The sequence below is a fragment of the Phyllostomus discolor genome, chromosome 3 (genome assembly GCF_004126475.2).
Source record: "Phyllostomus discolor isolate MPI-MPIP mPhyDis1 chromosome 3, mPhyDis1.pri.v3, whole genome shotgun sequence".
In the NCBI taxonomy this organism is placed as follows: domain Eukaryota; kingdom Metazoa; phylum Chordata; class Mammalia; order Chiroptera; family Phyllostomidae; genus Phyllostomus; species Phyllostomus discolor.
In genome coordinates, this window is record NC_040905.2 from 23,603,848 (window position 1) to 23,624,765 (window position 20,918).

At 40.5% G+C, this 20,918-nt stretch overlaps 1 protein-coding gene across 1 annotated transcript in view; it reads left to right on the forward strand.

The window, feature by feature from the left end:
- MARCHF11 (membrane associated ring-CH-type finger 11) overlaps positions 1-20,918 on the forward strand; it is a gene marked incomplete at its 5' end in the record, with an annotated part of 89,880 nt that overhangs the window by 45,708 nt on the left and 23,254 nt on the right. Inside the window, one exon of the mRNA XM_028527684.2 lies at positions 19,392-19,584. Coding sequence (XP_028383485.2) covers positions 19,392-19,584 — 193 coding nt within the window. The remainder of the gene's footprint in view (positions 1-19,391; positions 19,585-20,918) is intronic.

The window sequence follows — 20,918 nt, forward strand, 5'->3', positions numbered from 1 at the left end:
CACCAAAAGGTTGTGGGTTTGATTTCCGATCAGGGCACATAAGGGAGGCAACCAATCGATGTTTGTCTCTAACATCGATGTTTCTCTTTCTCTCTCTTTCCCCTCCTCTCTCTCTAAAATCAATAAAAAGATATCCTTGGGTGAGGGTTGAACAAAACAAAAAACCCCTAAATGCCTGTAGCAGAACTCTTGGTTTTTTCCCTCAGACCTCACTCTCCTCTTATTTCCCCATCTCAGTGGACCCCCTCTTCATTCACTTACCTTCTCTAGCACCATCTGGCCAAAGTTGGCCAACTTTTATTTGAGCCAGTTGAATGACCTCCTAAGTAGATTTTTTACTTCTCCCCTCATCAGATCCATTCTCTATACGGCAGAGAAGGAAACACCACCTCCTGCCTTTAGTGGCTGGTTCCCCAAGTGAGCTCGGGAGAAAACTTCAAAGGACGCACAGGCTCTGCTTAACCCAGGCCATGCCTGTGTCTTTGAGCCCATGCCCTGTCACTGCCCCTTTCTCCTGCCAGATTCCGTCTACAGTTCCACACGTTCCTCAGAATCCGCACAACGCTCTTCCCTTTGCCGGGGGCCACACCTGTCGCCCTGCTTTTCACTCGTGCTCATCCCTCCCTCAGGTCTCAGGATTGAGTGCCTTTTCATCAGAGAGGCTTCCCTGAGCCCCCAAGGCTCAGTGAGCTCTCTCTGTTCTCCTTCTCCAAGCAGCCAGTGCTTTCTCACAGGGCTCGTCACAACGCATAGTTGCACACCATCCTCCTCTGTGCCGCTTTGATCTAACGTTCGTGTCTTCTGCTGGCCTGTAGGTTCTATGTGAGGAGGAACTTGCCAGCTTTTCACCAACACATGTCCAGCGCCAGGCGCAGAGCGAGCACTAAGTTACAGGACAGACAAGTGAAGTCTGTTTCTTTATTTCCGAAAGTGATTGAGTTTAAAGAGAGCAGTCAACCAACTTCTGTGGGCCTGCGGCTTTCTGGAGGAGAAGTCCCAGTGTGGGTGTGGCTGCCCGCTGCTGCCGCGTGGAGAGCACTTTCCACGTGGATGCTGTTTTCTCCAGATGTGGAGATGAACGTTAGCTCAGGAATGCAAAAGGAAGAAGCTAGTCTTGAAGCAGCTTTACCCAAATGAACCAATTTAAGAAAAATTTGCATCGTTTTATAAGATGGCTTTAAAAGGTTAGTGAATAAATATACTGAATGGGTACGTACTCGGGAATAAATAATTCACAGCCTCCCAAGTGAACCATACTAGAGCACAGCTGATTCAGTCATATTTTATTCATCTCCGTGTGGAAGAAAATCAATTTGAGAAAATTTCCAGAGCGATCCTGGGGCTCAGCTGCCCCCTCCTCTGTGCGTGAAGTTAGGTGGCTCTTTTCAGAAGGCACAGTTGCTAAGCTCCTCCTTTCTCTTGCTCTCATTTCTCCTCTGGTGAATTCCTCACTGCTGTTACTACTGCAGTGTTTACGCATCTGCCCTTCTCAGTATGTTTCCTCCTTGGAATTTAAATAATCCCTTTGAGGTTCTAATTGCCAGAGTGACATTATGGTAAGAGCTTAGTTCTTTCCTATTATCTCTGTCCTCAAATGTCCTGACTGGGCAATGTCAGCTCTTCCCCGTGAGCTTTTATCCCTGTGCCCGAAGGAAGTCTTGGCCCCTCCCGCTGGCTGCCCCTGCAGGAGCACTGAGTCTGAGAAAGCACTTTCTGTGGGAATCGTACCCAAATCCAGTCTCTTCAACATTTGTCCCTAGGTTTAGGTATTTTTGTGCAACTGTTCTTGTATGAGGTTATACCTCCATGCAATGGAAATATAAACTGAAATTCTTTCCATGTATTCCAAAATGTGATGTCATTGTATGGGATGATAGCAGCTTTTACTACGTATTCCAGTAGCCCAAGTAGCAGCTGTTATTTACTTGTTATTCCAAATAGCAGCTTTTATTTATGATTCCAGTAGCCTAAGAATAATTTTCTCAAGTTGCTACACAGTCCTCTTAGACAAGTTGCAAACAATAGCTCAACACTTCCTTCTTTCAGAAGTTCATATGGTAGCAGGAACTATTCTCTAAACCATGTGTAAGAACAGTCCTCTGCAATTGGAGGCATGGGTCATGCTGAACTAAGCGCTTTGAGATGCTCAGAGTTGTTGGGTGAAATCCTAAGCATGGAGACGTGGGCATCCCAGCTTCCTGTTAGTGGGGGCACGTGTAGGGAGGCGGTGGGCAGCTGCCGTGTGTCCCCTGGTGGGAGAGAGTCCCAGGCCCCGGCACCGAAGTCCACCAGTTTCACTTTATGCAGACAGATTCAATCTGGCTGTCACAGACAGACAGGCAGTAAGCCTCACGTAATTGAAGAGCTTCCTTTGAGGACACACTAACTTCACAAACACTGTTCATGGACTTGATAAATAAACGTAAAGGGATGGTTTTCTTTGTTGCTTGCTGTGCCTGCATATTTCAAAGGCTGGGATCATAGCATTGAACTGCCATCTCGCTCCAAGAAGGTTTCTGCCTCACGAAGTGCACATCATCCTGTGCTCAGGAGACTGTTTAGCTCCTCCGAGGAATGTGCAAAACTATGTCACAGCTTCCAGTTTCAATTTAACTGGTACAAAATTTTAACATAAATCTTTTTATTCCTTTCCTTTTATCCATCATGTGAAAATACTAGGTGACTACCAGCATTCATGGTTTTTGAAAGTGCTTTTTGAAGAAAGAAAATACTTCCCTTTCATGCCTTGCTTCTGTCCCCTCTTCTACCTTCAGGCCTCTTGATTCAGATGTACTGATGAGTTCATTCTTTTCTCCTGCACTGAAGAGGCTGTGACATCCAGCTGCACTTGGCGGCTGCCTTAGCTGAGGGGGAAGCCGGCAGCACCAAACAGGCAGTCAGGGAGAGAAGCACGGGAAGAGGGTGTGAGTGCCTGTCGGGTGTCAGTGTTGGGACGGCAGTCAAATGGAGGAACAAGAGGGCACTCCTTCCAAAATGGTGCTTTCAATTAGACTCACAAATTTTATCTTCGTAAGTAGATGGACTAAATACTTCATTTTAAGTTATGCTTGTTGAAAAATTTCCCTTCCAAAGATGCATCTCAGCCTCCATTAAAAATGTTACTGCAGAATCAAGATTCATAACCTCATTCATGAGCCTCACCGATGACGGGAATGTAGTCACTGCCAAAGGATGAAATAATCTCGGCAGTGTGAGCCATGGGGTGCCGATAAGTGCTATGGATAAATGTCAACGACTAGAAAAGCTTTGATAAATGTTTTTTTTCCCTACAACACCGCTTTTTATTCTTAAAACAGCAATCCAAACAAAGTAAATTTAATCAAGGGGGAGCGTGAGAAACCACGCTGTATTTCATTTTCATATTAATAATCTAGGCAGTCATTTTTCTTGATTGTAAAAGAAAGACTTCCAAGAACGTCAGCCCCTTCAAGAGTGGACGCATGCCACGAGGCCCTCCAACTCCGCTGCTTGGGCCGAGCGGCGGTTTTGGGCCGAGAGGGGCGGGGGCCGCACTGCCAAGAGAAACGGTGCTTCCTGGGAGACTAACCAGCTGGAAGCGAGAAGAAAAGGGCATGTAAGCAGTTGTCCCTCGTATATAATCACTGCAAAAATGAAACACAATGTTTTTCAGATTTTAAGACTCTTTCTGTATTCTTCAGCTGTATCCTCTCAGTTTACAGTGTAAAGCCAAGGTTTCTGTCACCTTTCATCCTGGCATTGTAAACCAGCTCTGTGACAAGTACGGTAATAGCTTTCCTTCGGAAATAAAAATATTCCCTTGATATCAAATATTGACATTAGGAGGGTGGGTTGTGTTGTTAACAATTTCTCACTACAGCATGGTGTTGACACTGATGTCATTCCTCAGTTACGCCCTTTTTGTCCTCCTCATTCAAGTACACACAGGGCGGAGCAAAAGTCCGTTTGTAGTTGTGAGTATGTGAAACCAGAGTTTATTCTTACTTGTTAATTATTGTACTGTTGTCCATATGAACAACTGTAAACCTGTTTTTGCCCAACCTTGTATATACTTTAACTGGAGAAATAGCCTCTGATCTAAAAGGACTCTCTTTCTAAAATTTTGTTTGTTTTAAAGTCAAGGCCTAATAACATATTGAGTTTTCAGTATGCGTAGGAATATTCTTCCAAATTTTCGTCAAGCTTTTCATTGGATCACTAGTCAACATTAATTGTGGTTGTTGTATTAAAATGATTAACTATATGTTGGAGTCCTTTGGAATGGAAATTTCCATTCTCCACCACCAAAAAAAAAGTTATACCTTGAACATTGCCAACCCATTGCATAAAGAACTTTCTATAAATCATGTTAAGGTACTAATAATTTTGAGGAAAAATAATGTATCTACCAGAGCCAATTTTACTTTAAACATGTCATATATTGCCTAGACTTAAGTTTGCCAGTAGTGTTGGACATGCATTAGCAATTTCCTGTCATGGATACCATAAAAAATCATGCTTTCTGGCCGTGTCATTCTTTAATTTGATAGACTTTGATACTAAATGAAGTATCTTCTTGTCAGACCTCAAGGAATACAGTAGCAATTAATTCACAGGCTAGAGATTAGAAATATAAATCCACATCATTTTCGAGTTTGCTATTACTAGTGGTCATGTAAAGATCTGTAACTTTTATGATGTTGATCACCAGCTGTGTGACCTTGGGTAAATCAGCTTACCTTTATCCTCAGCTTCACTAAAATGGGCGCCTGGACTAGAATGTCTCTAAGCATTTTTTAACCTCTAATACTCTATAGTTCAAATAAATATCCACTTTACATTGTATGTTATATTATATTGTATCATGATTGCCACTTCATACATGAAGATGCTGCCCTTCACACACAACTTGTAGCCCATATTGCAAATAATACAACAGTGGGAACATGAGAAAGCAGATGGATAGTCTTCCTCATTTCATCCAGTCTCCTGAGTCCAGTGACACAATTTAATGGCTCCTTTGTACAAAATAATCTTAAAAATACAGAAACTGAATTATGTGATCTCGATCTCAGTATCCTAACCAAGAATCCTTTGCATTATCATTTTTGTCTTTTAAGGGAGGCCTTTAGAATTGCACATGTTACAATATTTTCTAAATCAACGAAAAATATATAAATATAATTTGCCTAGTCTTTCTAGAGAACCGGGAAGACGATGTGTTCCCCAAGTTGGACTTCACTGGTGTGCTCCACTCATGGTCCGGGAAAAAAAGTTGCCCACTTGACAACATCCCTGGGCTTGCTTTTGCGCACTGCTCTGGTGGTGCATTTCGGGAACTCCGTTGTCTTAACATTTAATAGCTAGATGCTGTTCTTTGCGTGTTTATGTTTTAGGGATGCTACTAAGCCTTTCCTGAAAGTTTTCTCCTGAGATGCTCATAGCAGTCCTCTGGGGTAGGTATTGTTATTCTGTGTTGCAAACGAGGCAGCTGAGATTTTGGAAGGTCAAGCAAATTTCCTAGATTATACAGGAAACAGCAAATTTGGGACTCTCACTGAAGTCTGATCACATTGAGGCTTGTGATGTTAACCATCATCAACACCAGGCAGAAGACACAGGCACATAATCAGAAACATGCATGCACACATGTGAACACACGTGCACATGCACTAACACAGATGCTGTCTCCATAAAGGAGAAGCACAGCCCAGAGCACACTCTGTTATGTGCCTCCACTACCTGGAGGTGCGCCAGCCTCGTCCTGTGTTGCTCACTCTCCCACCCCCAGACATACAGAGTCAGTGAGAGCAGCTTCCAAAGATCCCCCACTGTGGGCCGCCTCCATTGGCCTCACCTCCCATTTGCGTTCTCTCTGAACCTCATGCCTTGCAACCCCCTCTCTGCCCAGCTCCCCAGCCCCAAGCTGGCTGAGTCTTCCACAGGTGAGCAAATGTGACACGGCTCCTTTTCACCACCTGGAGTTTGTCCTGCCTTGGGAACAGTTGGACACCAGCAGGTCCCCTTCCCCCTTCCCCCTCCCTCCTTCCCCCTTCCTCCTTTAGCCCTAAAATGCCAAGATATAGGCTTTATTTATTTTAGTGGCGGGGCACATTTTATGTTATAGCTGTTTAATAATTTATTGATTATTTGGGGGTACAAGTTTCCTGTTGCAAAGCATACTTAGCTCTAGTTGTGCATTTCTACTTCCAATTACAAAACTTTTGTCAACAAAATTTGTTGAAGAATCAATTGTCTTTTAATAGGGACATAACCTCCTAAAAAGCAATAATACAGGATCTGATTACCAGAAAAATCAATAGTTCTTCCCTCAGGCCCTCCTCTTTTCTCCAAACCACTTAGTTTATTTTTTCATTCTAAATATCTCTTGGGGAAAAGACAACTCTAGAAAATTTTCTTTCACGTCTTTCATTAGATTATGTCTTGTTCACAGGTAGTTTAAAAGCTAGTTCAGCTGTCATGTAGATAAGTTCATATTTATCCCTTCTGAAATGTTCACTGTTTTGGAATGTTTTTCAGGATAGACAGAAATGTCACAACAGTAAAACAGCTCACCTGCAGCCAGGGCCCCAGCTGTGGTCAAGGTCCCAGGCTCTCCCCCAGTCCCCTCTAACGCTATGGGTCATGGGGCACAAGGTTTCTGCCACTGTCATAAATGATGGGCTGACTCCCTTGGGTTCGCGAGACAGGCTTGAGAGTGAATAGTACACGAGCCCATAGGACTGAGAAGATGACCCAAGTGAAGAAAGAATGAGGTTTCGGGGTAAATTCAGAGGCATCGTGGCAGAGTAACAGGAACACTGGACCACATCCAGTGGCCATGTTGTGTACCCCCAGTCGGTGTCCCTAACCACCCTTTTCCTAAAAATGAAGGGCCTCTGAGGAGCTTTCTGTCTCCTTCCAAACGTGTTTCTATGAGGGCACTTCTCAACTGTGTATGTTCAGATGTGGACGAGGCTGGATTTGGTCAGTGGACACGTTTTTCGTCCCTGCCCTCCGTGTCTCACTACCAGAGTGCTTTTGCTCTTCTCTCCCATCTGACGAGCCATCTCTTCTCCAGAACCACCGGTCGTTTAGTCTGTAGGGTAGTTTCTCCTGCCCAAGACCCAAAGGGGGCCTGCTCCAGAAGTTGCTTGGCACCAGAATGTTAGCATCATCCTAACCTTTTCCGATAGCTTTCTTCCAATCCCCAACCAAAAACAGAGAAGGCCAACCATTTTTTTAAAATTTGGGTGATTATAGTGTATGAAGACACAATACAGGATGGCCATACAACATTATAAATGTTACAGTGACTTTAACTGTGGCTTTGGATGAAGGCAGGTTAGTCTGTTTGTCCATCCACCTGTCCATTCATTCCTCCATCCATTCATTTGTTTATTCATCTGTTTGTATATCTATCTATCTATCTATCTATCTATCTATCTATCTATCATCCATCCATCATCTACCCATCTATCATCCACCCATCCATCCATTTATATGGTGTAAATCTATCTATTAGTCATCTATTCATTCATCTATTCATCCTTCTACCCATCAGTCTATCCATCTATACTTCTTCCCTTCTTCTCCCCTTCCTCCTTTTCATCAATTAATTCTTCTGTCCATCTCTATCTATCTTCCCATGTTATAAAGAAATCTTTCCTTAAGGAACATGCTTTTTCCTTACTCATCTAAGTGCATTGAAACATCTGTCATTCATTTAACAAATTAGCATGCTGTAATAATATATTCACGTAGGTTATTGCAGGCAGAGTCACAAAGAATTTGAACTTGTTAACTAGCTACCTTGAATACATCAGCATAATAATCACTATTTGATGTTGTCCTCTCTGCACCATCCATTTCTCCTGCAGTTTTCTGGCCACAGTCACCACGTAATGCAGTTTTCTGGCTGATGAGATGACCAAAGACACACTTTGGACATCATTGCTGTTAAGTTTCCCAGGAAACTAAGAGTAATTATCTTGAAAAGAATTAGGTTCTTTCCTTTCATTTCTTTTAAAAGATAAGCTTGCTTTAAATTCAGAAGAGAACACAACTAAAACACCCCAAAGTCCTAACATGGCATCTCTTTTAGTCTTAAGTGTAATGGATTAGAAAAAGGTTTATCGTTCTCCGAGGGGTGTCCAGCCTGCGGCCCACAGGCCATATATGGCTCAGGATGACTGTGATTGTGGCCCAACACAAAATCGTAAGTTTATTTAACACATTATGAGATATTTTTGTGTTTACACGTCACAGTGTATTTAACTTGTGGCCCAAGACAATTCTTCTTCCAGTGTGGTACAGACTCCAAAAGGTCGGACACCCCTGCTACACTGTTGACAATTTGGGCCAGCTTTTTGTTGTGGCAGCTGACTTGTGCATTGTAGGATGTTCAGCGGCGTTCCTGGCTTCTCCCCGCTAGATGCTAGTAGGATCGTGTCCAGTAATGACAACTGAAGAGGTCTCCAGAGATTGTCAGATGTCCCCTGAGAAGTGGATGGGGCAAAATTAGCTGTGGTTGAGAACCACAGGCCTAGAATTAGAAAGTTAAAGTGACTTTTGGGATGTCTTTATGCTGTCGAAACAAGTCATGTGAAGAGACAAAGCAAAACCAAACTAATTCATTGACCTAATGTTTCTTAAGTTCTGCTAACGTGCCATGGTGCTGCGCCAAGTAACAAAGACTCAGACATCAAAAAGGTTCAATTCCTGCCTACAGAGAGCTCACAGTGAGATCGGGGAAGCAGATGTGTAAACAGATAATCATACATACACAGGACTTACGCGGAGGAAATTAGTCATATTGTTAGATGGTATACAGCCAAATCTGTCAGATACTTACCACATGTTTTACTTCTCAGATGGTTCCTCTGGGGTCCTTCAGACACAGCGTTATTTTAAATTTGGTGCCACAGAAAGAGCATCCTTAGTTGTTTCCTCTCCTTGGACCTTGCTAAGGTTGTTCCTGCCTAGAAGGTCCTATCTCAGTCTTCAACATCTCCAGATTCTCCCTGCCACTGACAGGAAGCCTGTCCCGTCCAGAAAGCCACTCTGGATTGCGTGAGCTTGCTTTGGTGTCTTCCCACCTGACTCCCATTATGAAACTCCCACCTCTTATGCTCAGCCATGGCTTACTGTTTGGCCCCCCTCTGTTTCGCATGCATTGGTCTAAGCCTTCCGTAGGTTATAGGTTATTTGAAGGTAAAAACCAACATGGATTCTACTCTCGAGTGACAAAAATTTCACAGCCTCCCAAACATACTACCTTCTTTGATCATGCCCTTTTCTGTAAATGGACATTTGACGTAGTTATCTCAGAATGATTGCCTTCATGCCCGTTCTCCTTCCTTAATGGGGTTCTGGGGACTGGCCAGTGGCTGTAAGACTATCAAGTGGAGAAGTCAGGAACAGGACCTCAATGTTTTTTTCTATAAAGTGACATTTGATATCTCAGGATAATGGGGTATCGAGGTCCTCATGAGAAGAATAACTTGTTTGGTAGTAGAGCCAGTTCACAGCTCTCTGTCTCAACACATTATGCTGCCTCCCCATCACTAAGAGAAAGCCGCTTTGTAAAGATGCTGCCTAAATCCCATGGAAGTGGTGGTATGTCTCATGCTGTGGTCCCTAGTTACCAAGGGCGCCGTTCTGACCAACAGCAGAATAAGTGTTTGGTCTGTATGAACTGAAGTATTGCAAATGGGAAGGTAGTTGCTTTCCAAGAAAATTCTACTCCAAAAGCAAGATTGAAAACAGTAACAGTCCACTGAGAGTTGTAATAAACTCCTTCAGCGAAGAGAGCTTTTAACTCCTCATGGGGAGAACAGGCAAATAGGATTATGACCACCTAGTAATTACTAGATAGAGATCCCCTGGGATGACTGTGTTTAAGCATAATTAATACCGAATATTGAGGAGAGTAATGAAACAAAAATGCATTATATGTAGACACACATTAAATTCATATGGGGCAAAGTCTAGTTACTAAGATTAACTTTATTAGACAGTTGGCAGTTGGGCCAAATGTCCTTGATTTGGAATAATGGACAGCACCTGCTTTTGTTACAAGAAATAATTAACACACAGAGGGAAAAAGGCCACATAAGTTCTTGAACACTGTAGAGCTAAAATGTTTTTATAGTTCAGCTTTGGACTGCTAAATGTGGACCAGAAAGGCCTTGACAAGTATATGAAAATCAATCATAATCAATACATGTGAACAAGAAATTACATTGAGAAACAAGACATGATAGTTCTGGAGAAACAAATGGAGGAATAGATATGCCTTTTCTTAACTGAGATCCAGGCCCTTTGGTGTTTCTTATGTAGATTCCATACGCCATAGTTGCTGAATTAATCTTGTTTGCTAATCAGTTTGAAAAGTAGTTTTTCTTATTAATACTCAGTCATTTGCGAGGTTTTTCTTTGATGAAACTGTCTAACTAAGGATACTCGTCTTGTATAAGAAACACTGGCACCTGTCTGCGGTTGACCTACTCCTTCCTGTGGACCTGGAAACAGCAGATCGGGTAGTCTTCAGGACTCGGTCTCCTGTCTCCATGCTGGGGCATCTGGGTAATAAAGGACAGCTTTTGTTGGCAGGGGTTTTCTGGACAGATGTTTCTTTACAAGGCCCATCTCACCCTTTTGGTTCGTGTCCTGGTTCCTGGCCATCCACAGATGCCTCACCCATTTAGCATCCCTCCTACTCCATGTATCTGGGCTCTGCTAGTCTTGCTTCTCACTTAGTGATCAAACCTTCACTTTGGATCAGTTTCCTCCCCTCCTGGAATTGCATTTTCAGACTTTACAGGCTTGTCTGGTCACTTCGGCGTACGCCTGGATTCTCAGTCCCTTTGCTGCCAAAGTGGCCTCAGGCCAGTTTCACTTTTGTTTGAATTCTTCCAGGACTTTATTTTTCAGGCTCTAAAGTCCCAGGTTATTCACGTGTCCACCCCAGCAGAACCCATTGTCATGGGGAAAGCTGGGAAGAATCTCAGTGCTGGAATGAAGTGTTCTAAGAGCTCCTCTCCACCCAGGGACTTCCTTTCTGGAAGAAGACAATTTCTCTCTTTTAATCCTAGGGCCCAGGTCAACAGTCCCAGACACTAATCCTACAAGATGACCCTCACCTTGAGGTACAACCCATATTGAGCACATTTCCAAAGTTATGAAACATGGCTTGTGAAACCTCTTGGAATTTCCAGGTTTCTGGAGAAAAAAATTGTTGATGTTCTGAGTTGTGTACAATGAGGTGAATCCCTCATAGCTTCCCTTAGCACACACGGGGAGCTGCCCGCCCACCTCTCTGCATTTCTGTTGGTCACATGATCTAGTTCCAGGCATTTAATTAAATAAAGCAATGATCTGTGGCCAAGACACTGTCCTCCAGAGGATATTCATTACCAGTAGTGAAGGGAGCTCTAGTAAAGATTCTCGCCCATGAGGAAGTGGTGTAGAGGTCTTCCTTTTGCCTAATTCTTTTGGAAATTGCAGTCACTGTGAGTTAGACTTCAGTTGATAATATCAACTAATTGATGGTTACTCTAAAGGAGTAGTTTCTTTTTCAATAATGTAAACAATGATAAGAAACTTTTGTTTTTCTGGTACTATTTTCTATTTTAAGTGTAGAAGTTAAATTTGGGGAGAATGGTTGTCTGGACAATACTGTGCCTTCAAATCCTTAAGTGTCAATTTAGGTCTTTAGGGGTTTTTTTAGCAATGATTCATAGATGATTTTTTTTTAAATTTAGTGCTATGTAATTTTGGATTTATGGTGTTTTTTTATATATTGATAGTAATGTTTTGTAATTTTATTTTCCATCTTTTTGCTGCTGGCATTTAAATACAATTGACATTTGTTTATTGACCTTATATTTTGAGGTTTTGCTAAATTCTCTGGTTTGTTAGGTTTTCTTGTTAATTTCATAAGGTTTTTTTACATAGATTATGTCATCTACAAATAGAGACAATTTTATACTACTTCCTTTACAAACTTTATACTTGTTATTATTTTATTTTTGCCTTATTCCATTGAATAGGACATCCAGTTCAGTATTGAATAGGAGGAATAAGGGTAGATATTTTTGTCTAGTTCCTGATCTTGAATAGGGTGCAGAGATATTTTTTTCACCGTAATTATGTATTACTTTAGCTTTAAGTATTTTGTAGACACTTTTTTTTCAGTTAAGAACTTTTTTCTCTGTTTGTAGTTTTTATCATGAATGGATGTTAGTCGTAATTGTACCAAGTCTATTGAGAGACTCTTTTTTTTAGTTGGTTGATAAGGTGAATTTAACTGATTGACACTTGAATGTTATAGTCACCTTGCATTCCTAGGATAAACTCCACTCCTTTATATATTGCTGGATTTGATTTTGCTAATGTTCTATAGAGATTTTTTAAAAAATCTGTGCTCATAAAGGATATTGGTCTACAATTTTAATTTTCTCATTATGTTTTTGTTAGGTTTTGGTTTCATGTTTTTGCTGGCCTCATAAAATGAATTGGGAACTTTTCTGCCCTTAATTTTCTGAAGTAGTTTACATAAGATTAATATTGTATATTCTAAATGTTTCATAAAATTCTCCAGTGAAATCATCTTGTCCTAGAGGTGTTTGTTCATTTGTTTGTGAAAGGTTTTTGATTAAAAATTCAATTTACTTTATATAGGGTTATTCATGAATTCTATTTCTTCTCAAGTCAGTTTTGATAAGTTATGTTTTCAAAAATGTTTATTTTATTGATAATGTTGAATTAATTGTGATTAAGTTGTGCATGAAATTTCCTTACTATTTTTATCTATAGGATCAGTGATTATATCTCCTCTTTCATTTCTTGGTTAGTCTTGCTAGAATTTTATCAATTTTAGTAATATCTTAAAGAAGCAGTTTTATGTTTTCCTAATTATTTTCTTTAGGCTGTTTAGATTTCACCTTTTTTAGAGGCAAAGTAAATTTCTAACACCTGACATTTATCTCAGCTGTGGTAAGTTTATGAAGATATTTTTCTTTTCTTTTAAAAAAATTTGTTTATTTATTTTTAGAGAGGGAAAGGGAGGGAGACAGAGAAGGAGAGAAATATCAATGTTTCTCAAACACACCCCCCACTGGGGATCTGGTCCAAACCCAAGCATGTGCCCTTACTGGGAATTGAACTGGTGACCCTTTGGTTCTCAGTCTGGCTCAAGCCACTGAGCCACACCAGCCAGGCTGAAGATGTTTTTCTATCAGAGAAGACCCATACCAAACCATAAAATCACTTTTAATATGCAGCCTATAAATACAGTTCTACAGAGTGGGAATATAATTAATTGAGTGTTGTTTCCACATGTCCAATTGATTATACATTGAGATCTTTCCAGCCAGCATTTCAAATCCCAACTTTAGTGGTTCAATTTAAAAGCCATCTAAAGATGATTGAAAATAGGTTTTAGTTAAATTCATTTTACTGAAGAGGACACTTGTTCAGAGCAGGTGTTCTCTCCCGTGACACTGTTGAGTAATCCCACCTGTCACCTGTGCACTATAAATCATTGTGCTACAAATCTATTAGTTTATGATTCATATCTGGCCTTTCTCGTACAAACAAAGATGAAAGAGTACTTTAGATGGAATGATTTAATGCACACTGAATGAATCTACTTTCTCTGAGTTCCATCTTGTTCTCTGTGAGCATTTGTTACGTTCAGGAGGAAACTGAATTCTAAACTGAGAAGGTATACTAACTCTTTCAGACAATGGGATGACAGGTACAGCTTCTAAATAGCTTGCAGGAGGCTCATTGAGTTAGGCCTTTCTTCAGTTCTTAACTTGCTGGTTGAAATAGATTTTTACAAGGGTTGACTCTTGGTCTTACCTTGGCTTAGGCTCCCATCATTTCTTTGAAGAAAATTCTTAGCTTTTTCTTCTACTCCTTCTACTCTGAAGGCAGTAATAGACCTGTGTTGATTAGTGGGATTTCATTGGTAAGGGCAACAAGTTTTGCCATGGCTTCAGAGCAGCCTGGGTAAGGGCGAGAGCAGGCATCTAACTCCCCATGCAGAGTGCCACAGTAGCGTGGCCCCTCACACAGGACGATACTCAGCTCCGGGCCGTGCACGTTGTTCGTATCTTTTTATGACTGGTGGCCCTTACTTGGTGCATCTGTGAACAGTATAAAGAGAATGTTAACTAATTTCCAATGGGAGTTTATTTAATTCCATCCAAACTTCATTAAAATTTAAAAGAAATAATTCTTTGAGATTCTCTTCTTTATGTTTATACTCATTTAACAAACGGCAACTTTCAGATTCAAGAAATACTTGAGGATGCCGTTTGGAAAGCTACATGGATCAGATTTAGTTGGCACTTCTGATGAGCTGCTTTTCATAGTTGACTATTTTCCACCCCTACAACTGCCTTTTAGATAGATAGGTATAATGATGTCTAGACAGAGAGAAAGGCATTTTAGAAAAAAACATATGCTTTGGAAACAGATCTAAGTTTAAATGCTCACTTCCCTACTTACTGGTGGTTCGGACACAGGTGCAGCTTTATCCAGTAGGTAGTACTAGAATGGGTGCGGAGAGAATGTTACTCTGGCAGTCAGAGCGATGATGGAACTAAAGTCAGGGTACTGTGCATCCAAAGCATTTACTTGGTGTCATCAGGGAGGGGGAGAATTCTCCCCTTCTGCCTCTCTTGAGTTCTTATGGGTGGACTAACAAAATTGAAAAAGACCAGATTAACAGGAGAAAAACTAATTTAATATGTGCACACGGGAGATCAAAAATGATACTTTCAGAATGATGAATGAGCAGCTTTTTATACTTTGTAGGCCAAAAAACAATAAATTTGTGAAGAAGTGACAGAACAAAGACACTGAAGTTTGGGTTGCTTATTCGTGAGGAATCTAAACGAAGTTTGGGCTTGGGTGGTAAAGGAGTAACAAGGTTTGTTATGTAAGGTTTTTGGTTGTGGGTTCCTTAACTCTAGTGAAAAGGGTGTCTCTCTTAGGACCCTCCCCCCACCCCCCTTCACCCCACTGGGGCATGGAACGCAGCTTTCACAGTGGAGATGTATATCTTGCATTCAAGGCAAGAAGCTTTAATTCAAGGTGATCATTGTGTCATTTGGGGCTCTTTGGGCAGTCTTCCTGCGCACCAGCAGTGGGTTCAGCTTGTTGGTGTACGTAAAGGGAGACGAGACTCCACTTCTGCTGTTATGAGACCTGTAGTCCATGGACAGCGGGGAGATAAACACGTACCTGGGGTCCAAGTGAGAAAGAAATCTAAACTGAACAGGAGTATAGACATTGGATTACGGGGACCAGAAAGAGGGGTTCTGCTTAGAAGAGGAACAGCATGAGGCAGACAGCTTTAGATGGCATTAGGACCTTTTAAGGATGGATGGGAAAAAAGGGGAGAAGGGCATTGCACGCTGAGGAGGGAACATGCTCTGAAGCAGAGAGGGGCCAAAGGTGAAAGTACATAGCATTTGGGAGAATACAGAGAAGTCAGGTGAAGTGACATTGAGGAGTGTGCCTCTCCTTCTCTCTCCTCCTACCCTTTTTCCTCCCTTCCTTTCTTCCAGCTTCCTTCCCCCATCTTTCCTCTTTTTTCAGTAATACCCCTCTATCCTTTCTTTCATCTTTCCTGCAGCAGTTATGCGCCAGGCACTGGGTATATGTGCTGGACCAAACACTTAACCGTCCTTGACAGAATTTAGAGTCCAGCCCAGCAGGGGTGGTTCTCCTTTCATTAGGAACGTGGCCTAAGGAGTTACATAGAGGATCAGGGAATGATTCACAGCTAGAAGTCCAGCTGGAAAGCTATTTCAGTAGATTCAGGGAGGGAAGACTCAAAGCTTTTATCGGGAAAATTGCTGTGGCTCAGAAATGACAGGGAATATGCAATTAATTAGAGCTTGATGGTGGTATTGCACAGCATAGTATAAGGATTAAGAGTGTGGACCTAGGAGCCAGACTTCCTGGGTTTATATCTCAGTTTGTAGTTCTCACTAGGTGTTTCACCTTGGGCAAATTGTTTAATCTCTCTACCTCAATTTACTTATTTACGACATGGGGATTATAATAGTGCCTTCCTGATAAAGTTATCCTGGGGCTTAAGTTAGTTAATACATGTAACCTCTTAGAAAAGTACCTGGTATGTATTAGCCCTATATGTAGGCCCTAATGTATTAGCCCTAATGTAGGCTAGGGTCATTAAATTCCAGTCCACTAAATGAGGACAAACTTCCAAAAGAGGAGCTGACTGGTCTAACTTGGCGAGATCCCATAGGCTACATAAAATTGGATTTTTCAGGGGTGTAAAAGTATAAACACATACCTAAATGTCATGGAAAGAAATAAAATAATAGCAATTATTTAAAGCCAATCTGGTTATTTTTCTATTGTTTCCCTTTCCAATCTTGGGAAGAAATTTAAGTGAAAAAAGTATTGTATACATACATTTTTATATATCAAATTTTAGGAGAGAAAATGAGTTCAGCAGTTGACAAATGTTGTATAAGATTTAGAAATGTCTCACAAATGGAAATCCAGGCCTTGGATCCCATTGGGGAAAGACAGAAGTCCCGAGAGACTCATCTTCTATTTTTATTGCCCAGGCTAATGGTCCATTAGCACAGCTCCTTGAGGCTGAGCCTGTAGATAATGTGTGCCTTCCGGGGCAAGGATGCTAGGTGGATGTTTCCTAGTGGTGGAAAGCCACATTGTTTTCCTGTGGGAAGAATGTGAACACATCCCACTTACTGCACGTAATGGCAAAAAGAAGAAAGATCAGTATCTAGTGGGCAAAGAAATTACCAAGGTACTATCAGCGTTCAAAGGGAAATGCCTATGTTCATAATTGGTTTAATAATTTCGGTTTCAATAATGGTTGGTTCTTATTAGGCATTCAGTGAAATGGTGTTGATTTTAAGGTTCACTGGTTTATGAAGAACATCAATGCACTTTTAGGCAGATCTGCATAGTTAGTGAAGAGATACAAAATGAAAAATTTCAGTAAGCTCATTATAGACTTGAGCAGTTTATCCTTTAAAAATAAGCTTCAAAAATTTCAAATTCTTATATCCACAAAGAAAAATTGTTTATGATAATAGTACATAATTAAACTTCTTAGTGTACTATAATTGCATTTTTAATTTCTTTGCTTTCTGACATAATTCTGACCACATTTATTCCAAACTGCCAAGTATTTGAGTTTTAAACCATTTAAAATTTGCTATAACACTAAGTGTGAAGCATCAATGCTGCTTATTCCTAGGAGGTCTGTCCCTTTAGTCATTCACTTTTTCTGCTAAGGAACAGTTAAGTCTCATGTGTCAAAAGGCTGCCACCTGAGCGCCCCTCCCACCCCCTTTGCCGTCATGCTAACTGTGAGTCATGCTACTTCTGAGAGCCACCACAATCTCCTGTGTCTCAGGAGACATCTCAGCCACATCAAACAATCCCACCAGCTCACCCAAATCCAAGAGTCTGGTAGGGCCTCTAGCCACCATTTGTTACTGAATTGGCATGCAGGCAGTCTTGGGTCAATTAATTAGTAAGACTAATTGAAGCTAAATATAATTAACCATACAATATTGAGCTGTCCAAATTTAACTCCACTAAAATTATGTGATGAATCTGGAACATAAAGGATTACTGGCAAACACCGTTGCCTCATGGATTTAAAAGTATACTTTGTTTTCATCTGATGTGATTAATAAATCGATGGGGGGTGTCCTAATGCATGCAGACACGAGAGCACCCATCTAGGATGGATGCTAGTTGAAAGCCATTCTCTATATTGCCTACCATGTAGTTGTACTTCATGCAGATTTTAGTGAGCATCAGCACTAGACAAGAACAGCGGACAGTGATACTCCACACTTGTTTGGTGACTCCAATTTAAAATGGTTTGAAGTTCAGATGCCTAGCAGTTTGAAATTCATGTGTTTAAAATTATGTCAGGAAGTTAGTGAAAAGCCAGCTTGAAATACAACATTGATTGATTGGTAATGATAAAATAATGTTGACTAGTTTAATTATTATTCATCCAGAATTGTGAAAGCAAGAACCATTTTTCAGTAAATGAATCTTTGTATTAAAATGATTAGAAATGTCTTTCTTATGGAATTTCCACCAAACTTTGTCATTTGGTTCTGTTTTTAAAAGAAAAATAAATGACTCTAGAGAATGAAATATTTCAAATGCATATTGATATTTAGTCTTTCATAAATGTAGAATTTAAGGTTGTCCATGAATATGCATGGCCAAATGCACGCTTAAATACTATATGTAAATTATTTATGATGAGAAAGACTGAGTGACAGTGAGAGGGAGAGAGGGCAGTGTGGGTAGTGATAGACTAGCTGTTTGTGGATGCACATATTCAGACTTCAGGTAAGTAAAGAGTTTAAGAGAATTCCAGATTCACCCAATAGATGCTGGCCCGCTTCAGCTCATTGGTTTTTAAAGGTTATTTAAACTGTTTAGGAATTCTTCTGACAAGCCATATGTTGCAACAGTTGGAACTCTTTCACACAGAATGAGAATCTACAAGTGGTTTTGAGTTTCATTGTTTGCTGGAATACCATATAGTGATTTTAGTTTTGTTCCATCAGGCAAAAGTGTGAACATGACTAATTAATTCTCTCAAGTTGATAGCACCCTTGAAAGGTTTTTGATCATTTGTACTGTACATTGTCTCAGATTACTTTCCCCATTGAATAGAGTGTGCTTTATACAGTTTACGAGTTTCAAAGGTGCTCCATTTGTGTACAAATTCTAAATCTTGACAAAAATGGCTTCATGGATTACCTTATAGATAATTAAAAGTCAGTAACATCTGACTACATGAGAAGTACCAGTAACAGATGATATATAATTTTATAGTTCCCTTATAATTATTCTAGTATTTTACCTTAAATAGCTTTTTCACTTTTGTTCTTATATAACCTAATTATTTGTTTTTCACATTTTCTCATGAACTAAGAAATTCCCTCTTTTGCAGTAGCCATATCTGTTAAGAGCAAAATAAAATTCCAAATAGAGGAGTCCTCACCATGTTTCTCCAGAATGTTTTTAGTTCTGTGCATGCGGAAAGATGATAATGTGATTCCAGGTACTAAATACTCCTCAGCCATTCGCACTCAGTACTGTGTTCTGGAATAAAACTAGACTAAATTTGTAGAATGGTGAAGTACTGAAAAGAATAAAATTAAGGCAATTCTTTAATACTTATCTCTTTGTCTATTTTGTATAGCCTGGATGAAATGGAAAAACTCATTTGGGGGCCAATCCGATTGAAAAGGATCTAAAATTACAAAGAGAAACATGGAGATAAAAATGTTTTTTTTTCTTTTTAAAACTAAGCACAGCACCTTTTTTCTTACATGCCTCTGTTTTTCTTTTAGTGGCAAAGCATTTCTATAACACTGGTTGAGAAAGTTCAGATGATTGCTGTAATCCTAGGATCCCTGTTCTTAATAGCGAGTGTGACCTGGCTCCTCTGGTCAGCCTTCAGCCCCTATGCAGTGTGGCAGAGGAAGGACATCCTTTTTCAAATCTGCTATGGAATGTATGGTTTTATGGATCTAGTGTGCATAGGTAAGACCATGACGTTAAACATTCACAAACTGTCAGTAATCCATTTCTTGCAGCAATTATATTTTCATCAGATGGATGGAACATAGAATGTTGTGATTCGCATGATCTTGATTCTCCAGCTAATTAACTGTCCGGGGCGTCACAATCTGGCCATTTTTCTCAAAAAGCATAACATCTACAGTATTGAGTAGTCTAAAAAAAATAAACAGAATAATGCCGATTTTAAGTGACATATTTTGCAATGCAAAGGAAGGGAAGGCTCAAAGAAATTATTTGGGGTGGACGATGAAAGGACAGCCATTTATTTCTAAGGAGTCAGAGCAAATCAGTCACCCTTCACAAAGCTGGGGTAGCACTGATGGACACCAATGGTGATACTGTGTATTTGGGGAGAGCACAGGGACTTGGGGACAGTTTTACTTACTGTCCTGTGCCTCTGTGTTTCACCTACTAAATTCAGTGCTTAGAAGAGGCAAAGGATCAATCTGACCCTACGCAAAAAGGTTTCTTAGTTGTGCATTTCACTTCAGTGATCTGTTGTTTCCTTAATATTGTACCATGAGAGACAGGGCAACACCCCATCAAGGAGACTTTCCCTGGTCTGATGTGCTTCCTATCTCCGTGGGATATGGAGAGAGCTGAGGGAGGCAGCTGTGGTTCTCAAGCTGTGGTCTGCAGACCACCGGCAGCAGGAGCAGAATCTGTCACACCTTTTTTAAGGAATGCACATTCTCAGGCCCCACCCCAGACCTGCCAAATCAGAAACTTCGGCCCCATCTGCGTTTTACAAGCCTCCTAAGGTCTGACACACGCCGATTTCAGGGAACGGGTGCTCAGCTTGGATCAAATGACTTGGCCTCTAATCCTGGCCTCTGCTTGGACAGATCAACTTTGTCCGTATTCCTGTTCTCTCACCTATAAAGATGGGAATAACACCCCTACCTCACGGGCCTAAATGAAGGAAATAATGACTATAAAATCATGTTATCAATCGCAAGTTGTAGATTAAGGGTATTTGAGTCAATCACAAACATTGAAATAATTTAAATCACTTAAAAGCCTCCACTCATGAAAGCCTTAATGTAGCTAGCAGTTTTAATATTCTCAGTCATTTCTTTCTAAAAGACTTCTGTAAATTTTTAAATATGATCAGCCTGAATTTCCCCTCCTTATCTTCTTTTCTCCTTTGTCACTAGTACAAAGCTAGTGAGAAAAAAAGTAATCAAATTTAGTACAAAGCCAGAAAGAAAAAAAGAAGGCAGGGAAATGTCATGGGTAATATGTAAACTGAGCAGATGTTGCCTGAATAATTGAGCTAATCATGTATATCAACA